The 21,466-nt window shown below is 37.4% G+C and overlaps 2 protein-coding genes across 2 annotated transcripts; one reads left to right on the forward strand and one right to left on the reverse strand.

The window, feature by feature from the left end:
* Window positions 1-2,957: 2,957 nt before the first annotated feature.
* Window positions 2,958-9,644, reverse strand: LOC139443907 (ergosterol biosynthetic protein 28 homolog). Its single transcript, XM_071224798.1, has 4 exons — window positions 9,452-9,644; window positions 8,043-8,133; window positions 6,974-7,092; window positions 2,958-4,261 (listed from the first exon to the last, which is right to left on the reverse strand). Exons 1-4 carry the CDS (start codon window positions 9,642-9,644, stop codon window positions 4,149-4,151), a joined length of 516 nt encoding a protein of 171 aa, XP_071080899.1. The 3' UTR covers window positions 2,958-4,148.
* A 208-nt stretch (window positions 9,645-9,852) lies between these two features.
* On the forward strand, window positions 9,853-20,608 carry LOC139442717 (tubulinyl-Tyr carboxypeptidase 1-like). The gene is made up of 10 exons (XM_071223596.1): window positions 9,853-10,335; window positions 12,194-12,285; window positions 12,889-12,945; window positions 13,660-13,734; window positions 15,378-15,549; window positions 16,910-16,955; window positions 18,027-18,106; window positions 18,480-18,563; window positions 18,975-19,090; window positions 19,643-20,608. The coding sequence occupies exons 1-10, from the start codon at window positions 10,015-10,017 to the stop codon at window positions 19,728-19,730; spliced, it is 1,131 nt and encodes a 376-aa protein (XP_071079697.1). The 5' UTR covers window positions 9,853-10,014; the 3' UTR covers window positions 19,731-20,608.
* Window positions 20,609-21,466: the final 858 nt, after the last annotated feature.

Genomic DNA, 21,466 nt, shown 5'->3' on the forward strand with positions numbered 1-21,466 from the left:
TCTGATCACTAAACAGAAGCATCCCATGAAAGATTCCAACTGGTTCCAATGCATGCACTACATGAATATCTTGTAAATAAGAAATGGTCTGGGGTTTGTTAGGATGAAAGGTTACCCATACATTATCTGTGGGTTGGGAGTCGTAAAGTTGTACAAACATTTATGCAGCTATAAGGTTTTCAAATGTGTGGTTTTAACTGCATTCAGTTCAAATATAATTTAGTTTTACGATGTTGCTCCACAATACAATGAGCATGTTATTCATTCCATATTACACTTGAACTTAGTCTTTGTCTTTCGGAAAACCTACATTAACCCCTGGAACTATTCGGGTGGTTCTCACGATCTCAAATTACCTGCCCTTGATTTTCATGAACTTTTTACCAACCAATCAAACATTAGATAAGAAAAAAGGAAATGGATAAGGGAGAACTTGAAACCGCCAGTTGTAATGGACATGACTACATCCTTTCCATCGGAAAGATTTTTGAGGGCATGTCAGTCAGTTTTTCAGAGTTGAATTTCTTGCAAACTCTTGTCATTAAAGGGATGTTCCATGTTCTTGAAATATTGCCAACCCAAAAATGAGGTTTGTTTGTAACTTGCATTCTGATTGGTTCGTTAGACTGAACAGCGTGGCAAATCAAAGTTGCAAATGAAATTCAAGGGCGGGTAATTTGAGATCGCGAGAACCACGGACATGGATCCTGGGATTTGTGTTGGTTTACTGACATACAAGCCCTGGAGATGTAGTGGTCTTTTACATGGTACATCCAATACTGCACAATGACAAACAGAAGAAGAGGATATTTGGAGGACCATTTAATGACTTACTTGGAGCAGTGAATTAGATGCATCTGTAGGCCTCCATATTTCTTGTGTAGTTAAGTAGTTCGTATAATTACTTAACTCGACTGGAGGACATTCTTGTTATTATCTATTTATTTCACTTTTATGTTTAGTGTATAACTCATGTATTGTCATAAATAAATGGTTTATTACATCTTTGATTTCTTGTATTTGTTTACAACCAACCCCGAAAGAGGAGACATCATAATAATAAACTATCCATTCTAAGATCAACATTTCTTGTCACAAACATGTAAACATAATCATCATTAATGCAGTCATGGGAGACAGTTTTAAGTGACTGGTCACATAAATTGATAACATCTTTGATTATTCTGCAATAGGTGCGATGAGTCAGTAGGATGAAAATGTGTTAAGAGGATGGCATTGTTGACAATCACAGTCCCTAACAGGCCATTTACAAAATGCTTGAACAACTTTGTGTCTTAATGCTGTGATAAGGATTTATAATCCAAAACTGGCTACCACAGGATATATCGTTTTGGTAAGAACAAGTGATATCTCCATTGTGACCTTGTCGGTTACCATGACATCACAATCAAATGACATCACTAATCCCTGCTTAGTTGCTGGTTAGTTGTACATTTTGCTCTCAAGACACTGCTGATTACATTTTACAAACTGAAATGTTGGAAGAATGAGTTTGGATGATGAATAGAGGTTATCACGCGAGTGTGTTTGGGGATGGTAAATGTCCTGCATTAGGAATAAACATTGTATTTAGCGAGCCTTGGCGAGCTAAATACATTGTGTTTATTCCTAATACAGGATATTTACCATCCCTAAACACACAAGCGTGATAACCTCTTTATCATATAATGTCATTCATTAATTCTGTGCTTCAAAATCGATTTCCCTCTCTCACATACATTACCGAAACGGTTGCGAGTTTTCCTGGAATGCGCGCATTAATATTTATTACGTCACAGGGTAAGTGATGTGTCAGTAGGACAGTGACAGTAGCCGATATAGTTCGAACTGAAATCTGTTGCTTATACAGTGGCGAAGCAGCATATATTCAAAACAACAATTGTTATTTGCCTATCGTGGCAATCCATCTAGTTGTCTGCTAAAGTAACTGCCCTTTGTCAAAGGGAAGCTACTCTAACCCTAGTCTATGAGACGCCACGGCCACAGTCAGACGTTGTTGACAGTCGGTCTGTCCTGTCCTAACATTAAGAAGTGTAGTCAGATGTACACACAGCGACAAAACGAAACAAGGTACAATTCAAACATATTTCGGCCAAATCAAACTATTTTAATTTGTGGAGGTTTCAAGCCGCAGAGGTCTACAAGCACAGATATGGCTATTGATCCCATTTGGCTAGGCCTCGTGCCCTCGCAAAATTGTTTCGAAATTTATACCGCCAAAGTTGCCAAACCTTATAAAATGCCTTAGCTACATCACAGTTAGACACTGATTTTCAGTATATAAGACTGTTTTTTAGATAATGATAGCAATTATCCCTGTAGTTTATCCAGATTCCCGATGGTTAATTCTGACTCGATCGCCGAATGACGAAGGCGACGCCATGATTGTTTATAAACAGTGAAAGAAGTCCCTACTTGACCTTTGATATTTGCATCTCTATCCGCATATGACCCCAACGGATATCGTTTTTATCCGTTTGCTTTATCCTGCCGAGGAACCTACCCATTACATGATAAATAGAATCTCACCCTTGTTTTTTACATCGATTTGATCAAATATATCAACACTGGACTCTTCAACTTTTATCCACTCGTGTTGATATATTTGATATCCAAAGATACTGGGATGAGCTATTTTTGCAAACACCCCTGCCCCTCCCCCATCCTCCTTAAATGTGTGATGCAATCTGCTAACTTGGTAAAATTTTAGTTCAACTGATTTTATGTAATCCATTTAGCATGATCAGTTAAATGGTAAAGGACCCAGTGATTTCTAATACTGATAGTCACCAATTCATAATTTGGACTAGACTGCCATAAACTGATCCTGTGTTTTGTCGAGTGAAATCCTATTTAGCAATTGTCACCTCAAGGATAGGACCTTTTACTGGCTTAGGCATTGGAACTAAATCATTTTAATAAGATAATTTCAAAAATAATACTAATCTCAAACACATTTTGTAAAAACACAATTTATGAATGCAAAATATAAAACACAGGAATGTACAATAACATTTGCTAATATTGATGTGTATGTCCATCATGAAACTGGCTCAATCATGAAAATGTACAACCTTGTACACAAGGATTTATCTAGGACTCTGAACTATGCTTGTTGTAAGAGGCAACTAACGGGATCGGGTGGTCAGACTCGGCTGACTTGGTTGCTGCGTGTCATCATATCCCATTTGCATGGATCGATGCTCATGATGTCAATCACTATATTGTTTGATGCAGGCTCCATGACTTACAGACCGCCGTCATGTAGCTAGAAACAACAAACAAAACAAACCAATTTATAGTTATAACTCTATTAAGATGAATTTGGAATATTTTAATTCCAATTTTGGAATTTTTACTGACATTTGCTGCAGACTATACGATATAGCCCATTCAAGTCTACAATATGTGGCAAGTCTATACTACTGCAGTTTCTGAAAATGAAAGTCTCTTGGTTCCTTTTTATTATATTTTAATAAGATATTTTAACCACTTTTTCTGTAAAATATCTTCATTTCAGTGACAAGATGTCACTCCAATAGGCCTCTGAGCAGGCCAAGATAAATCCCATGTACACTTGACAAACAATTGTGAGTCACTGTGACTTGGCACTGAGATCAAGGGAATCACAATCAATGAATTATTCTCACTCTTACTCTGATAGACTAGAATCAAGTAAATATTGTCCAAGACTGCCTGGGAAACAACTTGAAACTGTAACAAGCAAGTTTCACATGGAGGCATTGCATAATAAAACATGACATCGCACACTGGCATCATATCACCATACCAAACAATAGGTTTCTGATTAACAATAGTTAACAAGAACAAAATATCATTCCAACAATAAAATCACATTTCCTGTCCTGAGGATGCAGAGTGAAATATTCTTAAAGTGTCATGGGTCACTTGACAGGAGAATTTAATTCATGATTGCAAAGATAACCTGTATCCTTCAATTAAACAATCATGTAAAATACATAATTATGTTAAAATTTGGTGATATATCAAGGGAAAAGACTAATTGTGACTTGACAAGCAAATATCTTCACAAGTACATTAATATTGAGTTTAGTATACAACTATAACATGTGGACTAGAGCTACTAGATTTTGGTATTTGTTCAGTTATCCATATTTCTTCTTAAACTTGCTACTGATTTCTTCATTTTCATTGTTCTGGGGGACCCTGGCAGGGCTCAGATACTGGTAGCCATGAATCATGAAGGCAATGGAGATAACTGAAAGATAATAATAATAATAATAATAATAATAATAATTTGATTTACAAATTTCCATCACAAGGTACTCTATGGAACTCATCATAAATACAACATTACATACACTAGGGCTGGGACGAGACACCAACTGTGAGATCCAATACGTATCACGATACCTTACTCACAATCCGATATGTATCACGATACTTGCATGTCCTCTTATCTGTGGTGTGTAAGCCATCTTTGTCATAGATAGGATGGCCAAACACCTGGCACACTGACAATTTACAGTTGGCAGTGTCAAGCAGGGGTCCGGAAAATTTAAAATCCCAATCGGACATTTACATTTATGCCACGCCCCCTTCAAACAGCGTGTTTTTAGTACGACTTTTTACACACAAATTACAAGTTGTTACGTATTCATAATATGATGAATTATGAATTGTTTCAATTTAAATTGTTTAATTCACCGGACAATTAATAACAAATAATATCATTTTAGATATATATGGAAAACATACGTTTGTTTCTGTTATAATAACGATCTGTCAACGTTGTGAACGGTCTAATTAATATTCATGAGTCTGCTTAAGTGTACGCGTTGTAACATTTGGATCGAGACTATTATCCCATATTTGGTTATCACGTGACCTCACGGGAAAAGTTGTTTTTTTTATACTAAAGATTATTTAAAAACAACACAGATAATATAATCCTAAATCCTAAACTATTGTTGATAGCAGTAGTTATTTGAATACTTTTTCATCTGTACTTAATTATTGACCATAAAAAATTTGATATCGATCGTCACAGAAAGCAAAATGGCGGTCAATCAAGATTCAATATACGACTAGCTACTGAAAACAATAAAATCTGCAAATCCTCGTTGTATGTCAACCAAGTGAAAGTCGTTAGCCACGACTTACAAAATGATCATTCAGACTTTGAGGGTTTGGCAGATTCGGTCGACTGGCTGTCGTCATGCTTTCGCTTCTTGACTGAGGTTACGTATCGTAGCATTGTGAGGATAATGCATCGATGATGCAAGGTATTTATGTACAGTTGTAAACACATTTTACTCAAATTAACAAGATGTTCTCAGTAATAAATCCTCGATTAATCAGTGTCAACTCAGTTTATTGCCTATTACAGTGATTGACCGATTGGACTATCATTCTAGGTACGATGTATTTACAGCAATCAAAACAAACAAAGCTTGTCAGTGTAGATAATCTTCATTGTGTTACAACTGCAGACAGAAATTGCTCAGTCCTAACTGTTGATCATGTCCGGTCAAAATTTAAGAATGTCCGGACAATACTTTTTAAAATGTCCGGACGGAAAAATTTAAATGTCCGGTAAGCAATATTTTAGACCGGACATTTGAGATTCCCAATCGGACATGTCCGGCGCATATGACGGTTTCCGGACCCCTGGTGTCAAGTATGGCACAACAAATGAAAATATTTATGTTTTCACTAAAAACTTGAACTACTGATTAGTATTTAGTGGAACAGTTATTAAAGCAAACATTTAACGTCAGAATTGATATTTTTTACTTAGTGTGTGACTGAGATCGATACTTGTATCGAGAAGTAAAAAATCATGCATCATCAATGCATCGGTGTATCGTCCAACCACTAACATACACCCAACAGAGATGATCTACAGAACAGGTTTACACTGACAATGCTGGTGATCAGGAAGACCTGTAGGTAAGATGTGTCTATATAAGATACATGAGGTCTGGACCTTTAAATGTATCATAATATGTAAAATGACACATCACATACTGGGACTGGTGTCACACATTCTTTAAGGAAATGACTTCAGTATTTTCAGGTATAAACGTAAAAGCTGGTGTGCATATTGTGTAAATCCATGTAGCATATTTATGCAAAGTGTTCACGCCATTTTTTACTTGGTATCAATAAATAAATTGAATGTGATTCTGTGGCATTTGATTAGCTAATCAAGCAATTTGTTTTTGGCGTTTACGTTTCCATCAAACCCCCAAACTTCAGCATTAGGCCACATCCACTAACAGACAACATGGTTTTGAAATTAATTTGTTTAAGTAAATATGTCAACAATAATAACTCACAGTCTGCTTATTGAATCATAAACACACAAAAGACTGTAGACAACAATACGAATCAATGATATTCAGTGCAATAATGCAACAAACCCCACCCACTCTATTGTCAGCCAAACAGAAAACAGCCGTCTGTTAGTGGGCATTGACTAGAAAACTTGTTTTGTTAGCCGATCAAATGTCACAGAACCACTTGCAATCTGTTTATTAGTCTGTTTATTAGAGATTATAGTGTATGCACATTGTACACTTGTAAAGGTTTTCCCATAAACATGCTAAAGGCACCAGATCTTTGAATGAGGTCTATTGTCAGGCAGTCCGGAAACAGTGGTCTGTTAGTGGATGAGGCCTTATGCTGAAATTTTGGGGCTTCATGGAAACATAAACGACAAAAAACAAATTGCTTGATTAGCCTATCAAATGCCACAGAATCACATTCAATCTATTTATTGATCTATGAACAGTATTCTTTATGCATGTAACAAAATATCGGGTGTGAGTGCATATTCCACCAGATTAGGCAATAAAACATGCTGTGAGCTGTGAGGAATACCGGTAGTACATTATCTGCCAAGAGTGAAGTAACCTTGTAAGTCCCAACCCAGTAATAAACACGAAACAAACTAATGTTCACTTACAGGACACAATGAATGGGGCTGTGACACCAACACACAACTCCACAGTGTTGTAGATAAGGATCTCGGCCACATAATGTACAAACACAACCAGGAATGAAAACAGTGTCAGGTTGTACACACTGAAACAGAACAGACATGATCATGGTAACTTTTTCCATTGCATTTAACTTTTATCTTTAAGACAATACACTGCCATAAAAAATACTACAATGACTTTGAAAAACATTGTACTCCTTTTGGTCATTCAGAGGTTTCAAATCACAATAACGACCTCTATCATCAAATCACCTGTATCATTTGATGACAAAATGACCACATGTGTAAACCAATATTTATCAAAAGTACTTCTTTCTTAATAATTATCAACAGACAGTTCAACATGTCTAAACCATGATATTAGCAAATGTTCGTTATAAAATGCTGAGATGAAGTTCTTTGAAAAATTAAAGTATGTGTCAGTCAATTTTGGACAGGAAGTGGTATGAAAATCGACCTGAAGAAATAATAACAATGTTTAGCGACCCAAGAGCTTGAAACTTGGCATGTCTCTATCTTAGACTGTGATATCATACAAATACCGAAAAGTGTGATGTCATAACAAAGAAGTTTGTTGCAGAACTGTATCTTACATGGTTCGCTTCAGTTTCTCTATGAAGGTCCTCTGTTACACATTTCTCATTCCTCTAATGCATGTGAGTTATGCATCACTCACTACTATCCATATTTAACAGAGGATAAAATAATAATCAAGGACGCTTCATGCAATAAAGTATCATGTATCATACAATTTGTTTGTTTGTTGCTACATGCCACACTCAGCAATATTCCAGCTATATGACAGCGGTCTGTAAGTAATCGAGTCTGGACCAGACAATCCAGTGATTGACAAAATGAACATTGATCCACGCAATTGAGATTGATGACATGCATCAACCAAGTCAGTGAGCCTGACCACCTGATCCCATTAGTCGACTCTTACGACAAGCATAGTCGCCATTTAGGGCAAGCATGGGTTCGTGAAGACCTATTCCACTCCAGATCTTCACAGACTGTCATACATAAGACTCACGCTTTGTTGTAGATGTCAAAAGCACAGCTGAGCCTTAAAGCAGCTGAAATAAGAGTCCATATACCGAACAGTCGAGCAACCAGTCCATTCACTGAAATATGAACAAAATAAAACTTTAAAATAATTTCTAAAGTATTGACAGATTTATGTAAAAAATGTTTACTTGTCACAGTGACATGTGACCAATTTTCGCCCCGCCCATGTCTCGAAATATGAAGAGAGGGGGTCAAAGTTATGTTTCAGGCCAAATTGTAAAAACTGACTAAACACTTGTGTGACAGATCTACCAATTGTTTTGTGTGTTTATACTGACAATATAAACCTTTCTGGGGTTTTTTTTAACTTAAGCATGTACCAGTAATAGTAATCTTCATTTGCAACTCAGGTTACAGAATGGGATAAAAAAAATCATAGTCTGAAGAAATAGTCTGAAGTCAAATAAATTGAAATAATTCTTATCAACAAAATATAACATAACATAACATAACATAACATAACATAACGAGCTAACCAATGGTAGGTAACTGCTTCTTTGGCATGTTTGTGGTCTCTCTCACAGACCCTGAAGAATAGAATTGAAAAGGAGTCATTTTCAAGTCTAGAATGATATGGAAAGTCTAGATTGCCTCAGCTCTAGGATATATGGTGTTGTTCTGGGCTCCCTTTGGATTTTATTTTTTTGTAATTTGCAAATATATATGTTTTTAATATGATAAAACTCATAAAATGTCAGTCTTCCATGTTTGGTGTAGGACACATTTTCTTAAAACAAACTTACAACCAAGTAATGTATTAAAACAGGTTAGCCCTATACTTGGTAATCTTAGTGACAATTTTCAGTCTGGAATGTGTCATTCTTAGCAATATTTCAGCAGTCGTTTTCACTAATGATTGTGCTGTTGCTCTGGCATTTTCATAAGGACCCGCTGAACCTCACAAAGCAAAACAACTCACAAAGCAAAATCTGATTCACATTCGGATGATTCCATTTTAGACTACAAAATACAAGTCATATGAAGACAGAGATCACTAATGGACTTTCAGTTTCTTTATTCCATCTGGGCAACGTTTCAGTACAGATGCTGGTAGATCTAAAAAAGGTACTAGCATCTCTACAGAAACCTGACATTGATAGAAGATAGAATTCTAAAACCAAAAGTCATCTCTGCTACAACTTCTAAAAAGCTACTTAAATTTAGATCTGGTAACATTTGAAATAGAAATGATAAGCATTTTTTGAATCACGTGAAATACACCAAAACATGCTATAGTTTTGAAATATCAGAATCTACACAGAAACTTTTGTGTCAACAGCGATCAGCTGATATGGTCCAAGTCGGCCTGCCGTGACCTGCTGACATCGTGTGTGGCGTGATAGTTACAACTTCCACCCGTGTTTGTTGCCTTACCGTTCGATTCAGAAACAGTGTAGAGTCGAGAATATAGAAAGCTATGGTCAACGAAACACTGTATCGTATTCCCAAATGCCATTAATGATACAAATCCAATCCAAATACTCAAATATTTCATATATCTCGAAGTTTTTCTCGCTGCGTTTCTTGGTGCCATCTTCGGGCTGTCTGCTTGAGACCGGAAATGCATTGGCGGTTTTGAATATTACGACGTTTAATATTTACCATAACATCTTTGAAAACACAAAATCTATTTTCTCCCTAAGGGAACGATTAATCATAGTAATGAACTATACGGTGAGGTGTAAAGGTTTCTACATGAAGCTTAAATGCAGTTTGGGAAATGTCGTTAAATCGGAAAGGTGACGGAATACGTTAACAACGCATAAACAACAAACTGTAGGTGTAGGCGCTGACAGGCTTCCGAATCGTAAATACTGAATTAGATCTATATGCAGTGTAACATTTGTAGCCCTAATTGTGTGGTGTATCGCATTCTTTGCTGATCAACATGCATGAAATAACACAATGTCACGATCGCCAGATCTTATGACTGGCGTATGTCATTTAAATCGAAACAAGGTCTTCAAACATTCGGATCATTAATTCGATTTCCTGAGCCGGAATCAGGAAATTTAGGAGAAGAGGGTGATTTGATCAAAATACGAATGAAGTCGAAATCAGAAAAACTGAAACGCTCTCAATCTTTACCTGATGGAGATGAGGTTCAGGAAGAAAACGGTGTTTTGTTTTGGGTCAACAAAAGTGGTTTTCCAATTGAAGATAGAACTTGGCAGAGAATGTGGGATCATGTTGCCAAAATCCACCCTGAAGGACACAAAATGGTGCAGGGAGTGAGACAGAGCAAAGAGTTAGTTACGGTAATAAAAACAGTTTCTACAATTGTATTTCAAGAATGATACTTACACATGATATGGCTGTGATATAGAATGAGGAATGAGTCATGCAGTGCGAGGGAGCTCAGTTTCTATCCCGCTTTGAATACTATTTCATTTACCCTTTTATGAAATAGTATGATATCACATACATAGCTAAAGAGAAGTCGATAAGTGGCAATACTGTTGAGCTAATTGATACTTGATGCACTGCTCTTGGTACTTGCTGCAACACTTGGTACTTGTTCAAGATTATTGCAGTGTGCGTGTATGTGTGTGAGTGCATGTGTACATGCATGTGAGCTTATACTAGTCTGCACTAATGTCGGTTTTATAGTGCTAGCCCACTGAGATACAATGATTTTTTACAATGAGTCTATGATTTTTAATGTCTAAGAAGTATAAGTTTGACATGTCACTCTGTCGTGTGGCCGAACCTTCATGTTTCACATTAGCATCTGACTGCTTCCCTCGATAGAGCATCTCCCCAGACAGCAGGTTAGTGGATGCATCCTGGACCTGCGTTATACAGATGACGTTAAACGATGGTACTTGTTGTTACCCAGTCTGGCGCTCGGCATCAAGGGCATTAAACAAAGGAATATTCAGCTTGGAATCAGTGTACCGTGTCTGAGTGGGACATACAACGAATAAGTAATAATCCCCAGGAAAATGGATGGATAAAAAACTAATTGAAGCACATTCAGTAGCCTTCATGACTGCAATTATGGGTACGGGTGGCCTAAGGCGGGAGTCGTCTAAGGCGCGCCATTTCACTGTGCAGAGATGTGTCCCTTGGGCACGCCAGAAACCTGTGATTGTGGGTTTTAGTCTCTGTTCAGCTCGATTATGTTTTTAGGTTTGTCAGCACCATACGCATGCTCATTGGTTTCACCAAAGTGGTAAACGTCTGAGACCTGCATCACTTCGGGCTTTCCTCCCACCTTAAGGTGACACGCCATGATATAACTGGAATACTGTTAAAAGCGGCATTAGACCCAACTCACTCACTCACTCACAACTGCAAAACATGGTTATCAACATGCCACCTACAACAAAAATAAAAATGACAGTGTCCCTTGTAGCATGCACAAACCGATGAACTAGTCCACCAGAGTTACCTTCACTTATTATAGATAACACCAAGCTCCTAACCAGCACGTGACACCTTCGTTACACTCTCGGTAACATCGCTGCCACCAGTGTGGGCGCGGCCATTACAAGAATCTTGAAGTTTGCCCTCTAACCCCAAATGTAGTAATGTTTATTCTTTTGTTAATGTCTTTGGAAATGCCATCATATTTCATTTCACGACTGACCATGTTTTCCAGATGAATTTACTTTGTTGTTTGTAAAATCAAATTGGTTTGAGATTGCAGACTAACGGAAACTCAACCAACTCCCCCCTTATATTCTTACTATATCAATTACATGATAGTTTTAATGAAACAGAAATTCAAATTGGCAATAAAATAAAATAATAATGCAGCAGTAAGTGTATTAGGCGTCATGGCAGACGTCACTTGTTTGTAAACCTAACGGTCATTCAGCTGCAAGTTCAACTCCAAGCATGGTCGTGGCCTACTATCACAGTGGGGAGATTTGACAGGTGGCAACGATAGTATAGAGAGTTCCGTGAACGGGCTATTGCTGTGAGGAGCTTCAGGTTACACTAAAACACTCCAGAAGGAATTATCTCCCCTTGACCAGGTTTAGAAGCATTAAAGGGATTCTATTTCCTGAAATTCTATTGAAATGTAAACGAAGAGCTGATACAGAAACATTTATGCTGTATTGTTATGTAAATGATGATGCTGATTATGATTATGATTTGTATCACCAGATCCCGGCACCACAGGCTCCACTTAGTTTCTCACCCACAGTTCCGATTGGAGATCGGGTTGAGAAGATTCAGAACTACATGACAGAACTCCAGTATCCTTCATATTTCAAGGACACATTAAATTATTTTTAAATTTATAAAATTATTTTCTTTTAAAGTTAATAATGAAATAAAATATCAAAAGGGTTCCCTTAAAGTCACTTAGTCCTGCACCATGACTGTGGAATTTATATTTTTTAGGTTGTTTTTTTGGGGATAAAAGCCTAGGCAAGTCTTGATCAAACTGACCAAGTCTAGTTTGCGTGATTCCACAGCAGAAAATTTTTTTTTTTGGATTATTTCAATGAAATGTTTTCATTGACTATGATTGTGTTAGTCTAAAAGTGACTCTTTGACATTCTATTTGTGTTTGATGGACAGAATGCCGAATTATTTGTACAGGAAGATTTTTCTGTGACTTTCAAAATATATTTTTTTAGCAGATAGGATATATGTGTTTGAAACTGAAACAATGGTGTAATTCATTTATTCTTTTTCAAAATTTTACAGTTTGAAGAATCCCAGAAATAAACATGTCCATCTACAATGCAGTTGCCACAGATAGCTATTCAGTTCTTGCCTCATCATTGAGTCTTAATTTTCAAACATGATCTGACTGATATATAGAAATTGAGAAGCTTTCTTAACACAGGAAGATATAATCACACAGGCACACAGTTTTTTGAAATCAGGAAAAACAGACCAATATCAGGGTGAGTAGGCATGGTAGAACCTCTCTAGTTCAAACCTCCTTAATACAGGAATAATCTTTTCTGGGCAGTTACTTCGTGTGTGTGTTGTTTAACACCGCACTCAGCAATATTCGAGCTCTGTGACGGTGGTCTGTAAATAATCAAATCTGGACCAGACAATCCAGTGACTGACATCATGAGCTTCGATCTACACAATTGGGATACGATGACATGCATCAGCCAAGTCATTGAGTGTGACCACCCAATCCCATTTGTTGCGGCTTACGATAAGCATGAGTTGTTAGACCTTTTGGAACCTGGACAATTACGGTTGGGAACATATGATTAGAGAGATGTTTCTATGTACCCATGAATTCTGAAGTTTGTTAATCCAGAAGATTACATTTAGGATGATACTGTCCAGATTAACAGGGTTCCACTGTAATACATATTTTTTTCATTATGTGGCCATGGAGAGAATGGACAGATATATTACTGTGAAAAGTGTCGAGAATATTTTCATAATTTCATTATGAAACACAAGTTAAGCATCACAAGTTATAGATGAAAAAGTGAGGATGGAGTGTTGTCAAGTTTCAAATATAATGTGGTTGAAACAGTTATAATAACAAACCAAACAGTTGCCAAATATCATTTCATCCATCCTTGTCTTACAACATGGATAATGTTTCACATGCTTTCAGATGCTTTCACATGTTTTTTGTCTCCTCTCAGACTCATGGAATGCGCCAAGGAAATGATCCGCGAGTCTCTTCCCATCAAATGTCTGGAGGCTGTTATACTAGGGATGTATCCTTGAAAGAACATCATTCTAATGTAATCATATTTGTGATCATGGTGATGCCAGGCCAGGGAGATCAAAGCTTTTGATTTATCTTGCTGGTTCTGTTATAGTTTCCCTGATGACAAACATAGGGTTTCTAGGAGGGCTGGGACAAGTCCAGACTTACTTCCCGGATACCCACCCTAATATTTCCCAACCCTACCCAGGTACCTACTGTGGATCTTAAGAGATACGTAAAAATTGTCTGATTGGAAAAAGTTTGACAGTAGCCCTGGCAAAATATATTTACATACACGTATAAAGCGATCTGGTCATGCATACACTGAAGCTGCCCGAAGCCTTATCTTTTTTTAAACATATGAAAGTCAGAAGGAATGGCTGCATAGTCAGAAAGAAATGCGAGCATAAGTGACTTGATGTGTAACCATAGAGTTTTAGATAATTCTTTTCATTAAAAACAATATATCATGTGATTAACCACGGTTCAGGTAGTCTGTGGGTACCGAGGTCCTACTCCGTACCCACCCGAGTTACCCGTCCCAGCCCTAGTTACTATACAGACGTTTCTTGGTCCAATGGATAGGGCTTCTGTCCTGAGAGCGAAAGGTTGGTGGTTCAATCTTTGTTACGTCATAACAAAAGATATCAAAAGATGGTAATTGTTTCCCTACCTGGGGCCTGTTCCACAAAGCGATCTTTGTGCTGTGATTGTCGTAAGCCTATGTTAAAGTATGGGAGTTATGATCATCTTAGCGCTAAGATCGTTTTGTGGAACGGGGCCCTGGTGCTTTACATGAAGGGGCTAAAACAAGGATTGGTCGGCTTGGAGTCAGTACACTGTGTCTGAGTGGGGTATTCATGTTAAAGTGTTGCATGGTATTTCAGTGGATAGGCACTAGTCCGGACTAATACAAGCAGCAACACATGTATGTCGCTATATAAGTGCAATAATCTTGATTACAATGTTAAACCCCATTTAACACAATCTCATTAAAACCATATCTTAGTTCTCGCTACTGCTGAACAAAGATCTGAGGACATCCCATTGCTTACCAGATCATGAAAGTGACAGTCGGAATGTGATTTCTGATCATGCAGCCTCGAAAACGTTAAAATGGGGTATTCGGAACGATAGTTACAGGCTTAACGACTGAATCTATACAATCTAGACCATTTATTAGCAATTCTAGAACGTTCTTTTGTTCAGGTTTCAAATTATTAAGCGAGAATATGTCAAACTATGTTTCGAAGCGTAGTCGCCAATTTGAAATTAGTGTTGTAAAGCATGAGAAAGCTGCCTCCTGATTGGCTAATGTCAACTTCTTGTCAGTAATTCCATTGGTCGGTCAGAGTTTGCGAAAGGTCGGTCTGACGTGACCCGTAATGGGATGTCCTCAGATCTTTGTTTAGCGGCAGCGAGAACATCTGATTTTAATGAGATTGCAATTTACCTCACTATATAGTTGAAGCAATGCTGATGTGATGTTAATGTTAAACTCACTAACTCATTAAACAAGGATGGGGTACCTGTCCAGATTATTAACATAATAATTACACATGCATAATGCATATCATGTTTATGGGACACAGCATGCAGAGTGTGAATTATGCATAGACACCCTGCATATACACCCTTGACCACAAGAAGATACCTGACCAATGGCATGATGGGTGTTGAGCGTTATCCAATCAGTTTCAAGAGTACATTTCAGGGCAGTGTTCATCGGCATGTGGTGCTGGGAATTTCTCATGGTGGTCGATACGGTGCTATTGGTATGAGCCGGAGGGAGGATCTCATGTATAAGCCTCTTGTCTTTAAGGTAAGTTATGATGGGTTTTTTAAAGAATTTACTTTAATATGTTTTTGTGTTTGTGGTGGAATAAACATAAAAATCAGTGTGCATACTGTGTTAATCCGCAAAGCCAAAACATTGAAGCCAAATAATATAAATAAATATGTCAACAATAATAAGTTCACAGATATGTAAATATATTCTGTTATCAGCCAATCAGGAAGCCGTAGTCTGTTAGTGAGCATATATGAAAAAGAATAGCTTGGTCAATCATTCAAATGCCGTGGAATCACTTTTATTTATTTAAATTTATATTTTATACTATGCTATACTTTTTAATACTAGGGTTTTCGCTAAATATGTTTGAGGCACCAGATCTTTGTTCCAATTTTTAGAGTTTATCACCTCCTCTCTCCCCCCCCCCCCCCTTTTTTTTTTACAAATTTTACCCTGAACTGAACTACATTTATAAAAAACACGCTTATAACGAACTGATAGATATTACAAACTGCTTTCGGGTACTGTCCATTTGCTGTTTACATGCTGTATATATGATTATGACGAACTGCGGTTATTATGAACTAAATTTAGTGGTCCCTTTGTTCATTATATCCTAGTTTGCTGTAATCAGAATTTGAACAAAAGGGAAATTCCAATGTGGTCTTGAGTTTGAAATAGATTCATTAGAATCAACAGCACCCCATCTCTATGCTGCATCATGTGACACATTCAATGATTCGTTGCTCTGTAGGGAAGGAGATATTTCTGTACATAGCAGGACATCCATCAACACACACACATCAATGTTGCTATCAGTGGCATACATCTCTGAGAAGTTACTCACTTTTCGTTAACGCTATATTCAGTTGTATTCCAATATTCCCCGGGATTTACAAGACTCAAAATCCTTCATCCCAAATGCATAAAAATTCAGATGCTGCTACTTCATAATGTGGTACAACTTAAGATGTTTTCTTTACATAATCATATAAAAGGTTTCAACACATTGATTTCTTTCAGTTGTCACACTCCATATCTATTTTCAACTAACAGCCTCTGAGTGTGTGCAATCTTACGTTCTGTGTGGTACAGTACTGTATTTTTAGCCTTAGACCCTCATTTATTAACCTGGCACCAATAGATTTAAATGATTAAAGGACCCTGGACCCCCAAAATAACCAATCAGGTAAATATGGGTACACCGTAAGATTCAACTAAAATTTGGATTTGTCTGGTTACTGACTGGTGACGAAACCATTACTCGCTTTGTGAGAGTACACCATTAATTAACACATATATGTCACAGAAGGAAATGTTAATCTGATATTGCACCTTTTCCTGGAAACCATGGACTAGTCTCAAAAGTAATGTTGTCCCTCTCTTTCAGAGTCTATCCGACCTGGTGTTCGACTTCGAGAAGGCCTACACAAAATGTGAGAAGTGTTTTAACAGTCTAATACTAAACTAAAATAATCTTATACAGGGTGCGCGCAGGGCTTGAAAACACCTTAAATTTAGAGTTTGTCTAGCAAAGGCCTAAAATCAGCATTTGCCTTGGAAAGACCTTGAAAATTGAACCCTAACTACACATCAACCTTTTTTAAACTATGTATAGACGAAATACAAAAACGCTTGTGAATATCCTTGAACATATGCAATAATGCTGCATGAAAACGAGTAATTTAAACTTTGCATGCCTTGTTTACATGAAGATTGCTTGAATTATGAGTGTTCTAATGAATGAATGAATGCGATTGCAATTCTTGAAAAAGCCAACCCTGATATACTTAACACTGCAAAATACAAGAACTATGTGAAATCTGTTACTGCCACAAACTATTATTTCAATGAGATGAAAGTTAATCACTGATGTGATGTTGTAGTTAAGAAAATAGCAGCTGCAGAATCTTTAGTCCACTAGTCCTTATAATGATGACATATAGCAAAACCCTTAAAAATGGCAAATTTCTACTAGTCCTTATGATACTTAACTAATAGGCAGTTTGGCATTGACTACAGGACTAGTGCCAATTTCGAACGCTGTATACATGGTATAGGTTTCACCAAACTGGCAAAACATTGTTACTTTCCTCAATCCATTCATACTTTCCATTAAATTACCATTGTTCTAGGATACAGTCTGGAGAAAAACATAGGAAATGTGTTGTTTGTATGCTAATGTGACACTTTTAAGTTTTAGGTTTATGAATATTGCTTATCATTATAGCAGAAACTGCTGTTGGGAATAAAAAAGACAAAATTCTCTTTTAATGCCCTTTTAGTATCCTTGTGTGTTAGAAAATACTTTATAAAAAGAAAACTGTTTGGGGTTTTTAATCTTTTAAAAATATCTGTAAACAGAAAATAAAATGTGTTGCTTTAATATGAATGTTGGTTTTTGCGTCATGTGACTGGCCTCTCGTCCAATTAAACCCCTGTATATCATTTGAACTTCACCAAAATATTACTCCGACGGATGTAGTATGTATATAATTGTGTTCCAGACTGGCATGAAGTAAGGAAGGTCAAGGTCGGTCTACCAAGTCCACACGACCCTCACAGCTACGAGACAGTCCAGTGGAAGGTTGGTTGTTTTTTAATATTCTGTGCAAAACAATCTGTCAGTATGTGGTTGAATATATCAACTGACCCGTGAAGATCCGGGTTAGAATAGGTCTTCAGCTACCTATGCTTGCCATAAAAAGCAAATATGCTTGTTGTAAGAGGTGACTAACGTGATCAGTTGGTCTGGCTCTCTGCCTTGTTGGATGCATGTCATCGTATCCCAAATGCGTAGACTCCATTATTTATAGACAGACGTCATACAGCTGGAATATTGCTGAGTTCGGCATTAAACAACAAACAAGCAAAAAACCAAAACATCAACTGTCAACTGGAAGAAATGCTCCTTAAGTCTGTAACAGTAGTTCCTTCAATTGTTACATTCTCATTTTCAGACGCTGACTCTGAATGTGTCAAAACTATCAAGGAAGGAAATGACCCGAGAGTTAGAGCAGCACTCCAAATTAATACGAGCAAAGGTGAAAATGTTTCCCTTTGTCATGTTCCTCATATGTCTGATCACCTCCACATCACACTACTAGCCAGAACCCTCAGTCTAGTCTGTTGTGATGGTCCCTGTTGGCATTCCAAGTTGGAGCCTAGCAAGCTTCCTGGTCATAAGAGGCGACTTAATGAATCGGGTGGTGATTTGGTTGATGGCGCGTCACAGTACCCTGACGATGGGAATCATGGCTGAGAATATGAATAACTGGATTGTCTGGTCCAGACTTCATTATTTACAGACCGCCGTCATATTGCTGGAATATTGCTGAGTGCGGGGATAAACAACAAACACACACAGTTGCTGTGGGTCTAAGAGTAAGGTTGTTTTAAAAATTCTCAAAATGTAATTTGTGCAAGCTGGTAATGTGTTGGTTGTGTCTTGCCAGGCCAAGTCGTGGAGCACCCCACCCAATCTACCCAAGAAAATGGCCACCTTCATAGATGCAGGGCGGGACATGCCTGGCACTAGCAAGTCCTCTCCAACAGTCAAGATGACACGATCGTAAGATTCCCCAACTCTTTGAAACCCTAATGTACAGTTTCATGTTAGAATTGGTCTTAAAACTGGAAATCGAAACAAGGATTAGGTTACCAAAATGGTGAAGTGTCACTTGTATGTGTATTAACTTGATAAATGACCATATTGTGACAGCATTGGTTGATTGACTAACAATGTCAGCTCTTACTCTATTGAAGGGCTACACTACAAATAAAACTAACTAGAACCCGTTACTCATAAACTTCTTCATGAACATCATGAAGATTTACCATATCTGCTTCAAGAATCACTTACAATCATTCCATTCGCTCATATTAACTTGTCAACATTCAACTTTATTTATGAGTGAGGTGTTATCTCCCTTTAGATAGCATCTAAATGCCACAAAATATCACAATCCTGGGCCGTTGACCGACTGTCTGCCATTCATTTCCAACAGAAAGTCTAACATGATGGTCAGTAAATATCAAGATGTTAGAACATTGCTTACAATGCTATGGTCAGAATGCTGCTGTATATGTTGACGAATTTGCTGATGAAGTATGGATGTTGCAGACACTCGGTTGTGACAAAGTCACGTGAAGAACCGGCGTCCGTCAAGTCTGGCAGCAGTCGAGGAGCAGACTATCAGATCAGGATATAGACAGACTGTAGCACAAGCAGAAGGCAGATCTGAGGAATTCATTGCTATTGCTGACTTCTTTTTATCATGGAGATACACATTCCAAGGCTGTGACTATTTTCATTGATGGCTGTGACTATTTTTATTGATGGCTGTGACTATTTTTATTGATGATCATAATCATCAAATTACATGTGTACACATATCAATTTGTCGTATTTTATCCTTTCACTTGTACATGAAATCATGGGATAATCTTTTGTAGATTTTCATATAACTGATGAAGCTGAGAAAACTAAGTCAATTAAAATTTAGCCTTGGGGTAGGTCTGTGTTTAAATGCCTATAGTTACTCCTTCATGACAGTAAATGTAGACATGATCTTGTTCTCTTTATCATACCAATCATGGACTAATAAATTTTCTCTAATTTATTCATATCTCATTGAAAATTCAGCAATCAGTATACATGTATTTCATACGACCGTGGTGTAACTGAGGATGCCAGCCCCATTTTGGTACGCGGGACTCACCAGTGGGATATGCGGACGCAGATATATATGTATTTATAATGCAGATTCAACATTTTAAAAATATGATGGATTTAAAAAATTCCTTTGACTATATTATTTTTAAAATGTATTTTTTCAGTAATTTAACCTCAAATCACAATCTTTTATGACCTTTAGGATGTGTTTATGGGAAAGTTTTTGTCTATAAAATGACACTCTGCCCTTGTAGAGTAAATTCTGACGTGCATTTTAATTTGTTTTTTATTAGTAATCGAGAATCAGGGGTGAGGAAAGGAGACTCTGAGTGAAGGATTAGATGGTTTTCAGGGGAGTTGGGGTTGGCACCAAGTAACTATACGTTCATTTGAAGCAAAGCATAGTATTTGGCTGTGCTGTCATTATCAGTTCCAGCACATGAATCACTCCGCTTCAAGCTGCCACGATCCATGACATACTTGTTTCAGTTCTGATGAACTTTTGGCAAGACTCCAAGGAATCTGAACCAGATTATACAATGTAATTAAATGTATTTGAAATGTATATACATGGATTTCTGGTATACATTTACTTGAGATATCAGTTTACTGACCATAAAACATAATTTAATAATACCATAACTTTGTCAGATCAACACATATATAATGCAAGTACCAGTGAGAGCGCTATACCCATATCCCACTGATATACTATATCAATACTAATAGTGTTGTTATTGTTTCATAAATCTTCTTTTGACAATCTTGAAAGTGTTGAATCTTTTGTGTACTATTGTCCAGTGTAGAGTAATGCAACATGTTGTGAAATGGGGTTTAACATCGCGTCACTTATATATATATATATATTGTGTGTGTGTGGGTGGGGGGGCTTGTACTAGTCTGGACTGATGCTGATTTATGCCCGCAGAGATTCCATGCCACGGTTTAACATGAATACCTCACTCAGACACAGTATACTGACTCACTGTGAACCAACTTTTAACGTTGTTTGGTATGACGCAGCCGGGGATCTGACCCTTGACCTTCTGCAATCCAGGCGGCTGCTCCACCACTAGACCACAGAGGCGGTACAACATGTGTAGATTGATAGGTGACTGTGTTTTGCAGCGTGACTCCTGAGACTTTCTAGGGCTTCAGTCCTACCCCACACTGATGCACATATTACATGGTGTCTCCTCAGCCAAGTGACTTTGTTCGAATATGCCTCTGTTCACTCAGCAGTGAATGGGTACCCGATAGGATGAAAAGGTA

The sequence above is a fragment of the Haliotis cracherodii genome, unplaced genomic scaffold, assembly GCF_022045235.1.
Source record: "Haliotis cracherodii isolate W230 unplaced genomic scaffold, xgHalCrac1.p SCAF_5, whole genome shotgun sequence".
Lineage (NCBI taxonomy): Eukaryota > Metazoa > Mollusca > Gastropoda > Lepetellida > Haliotidae > Haliotis > Haliotis cracherodii.

Coding starts and splice junctions, on each gene's coding strand:
- LOC139443907 (XM_071224798.1), bottom strand. CDS start 9,644: ATGCATTTCCGGTCTCAAGCAGACAGCCCGAAGATGGCACCAAGAAAC. Junction 7,093..8,042: donor TTTGACATCTACAACAAAGC/GTGAGTCTTATG, acceptor GTTCTGTTTCAG/TGTGTACAACCTGACACTGT. Junction 4,262..6,973: donor AGCCCCATTCATTGTGTCCT/GTAAGTGAACAT, acceptor ATTATCTTTCAG/TTATCTCCATTGCCTTCATG.
- LOC139442717 (XM_071223596.1), top strand. CDS start 10,015: ATGTCATTTAAATCGAAACAAGGTCTTCAAACATTCGGATCATTAATT. Junction 15,550..16,909: donor ATAAGCCTCTTGTCTTTAAG/GTAAGTTATGAT, acceptor CCTCTCTTTCAG/AGTCTATCCGACCTGGTGTT. Junction 18,564..18,974: donor CCAAATTAATACGAGCAAAG/GTGAAAATGTTT, acceptor GTGTCTTGCCAG/GCCAAGTCGTGGAGCACCCC.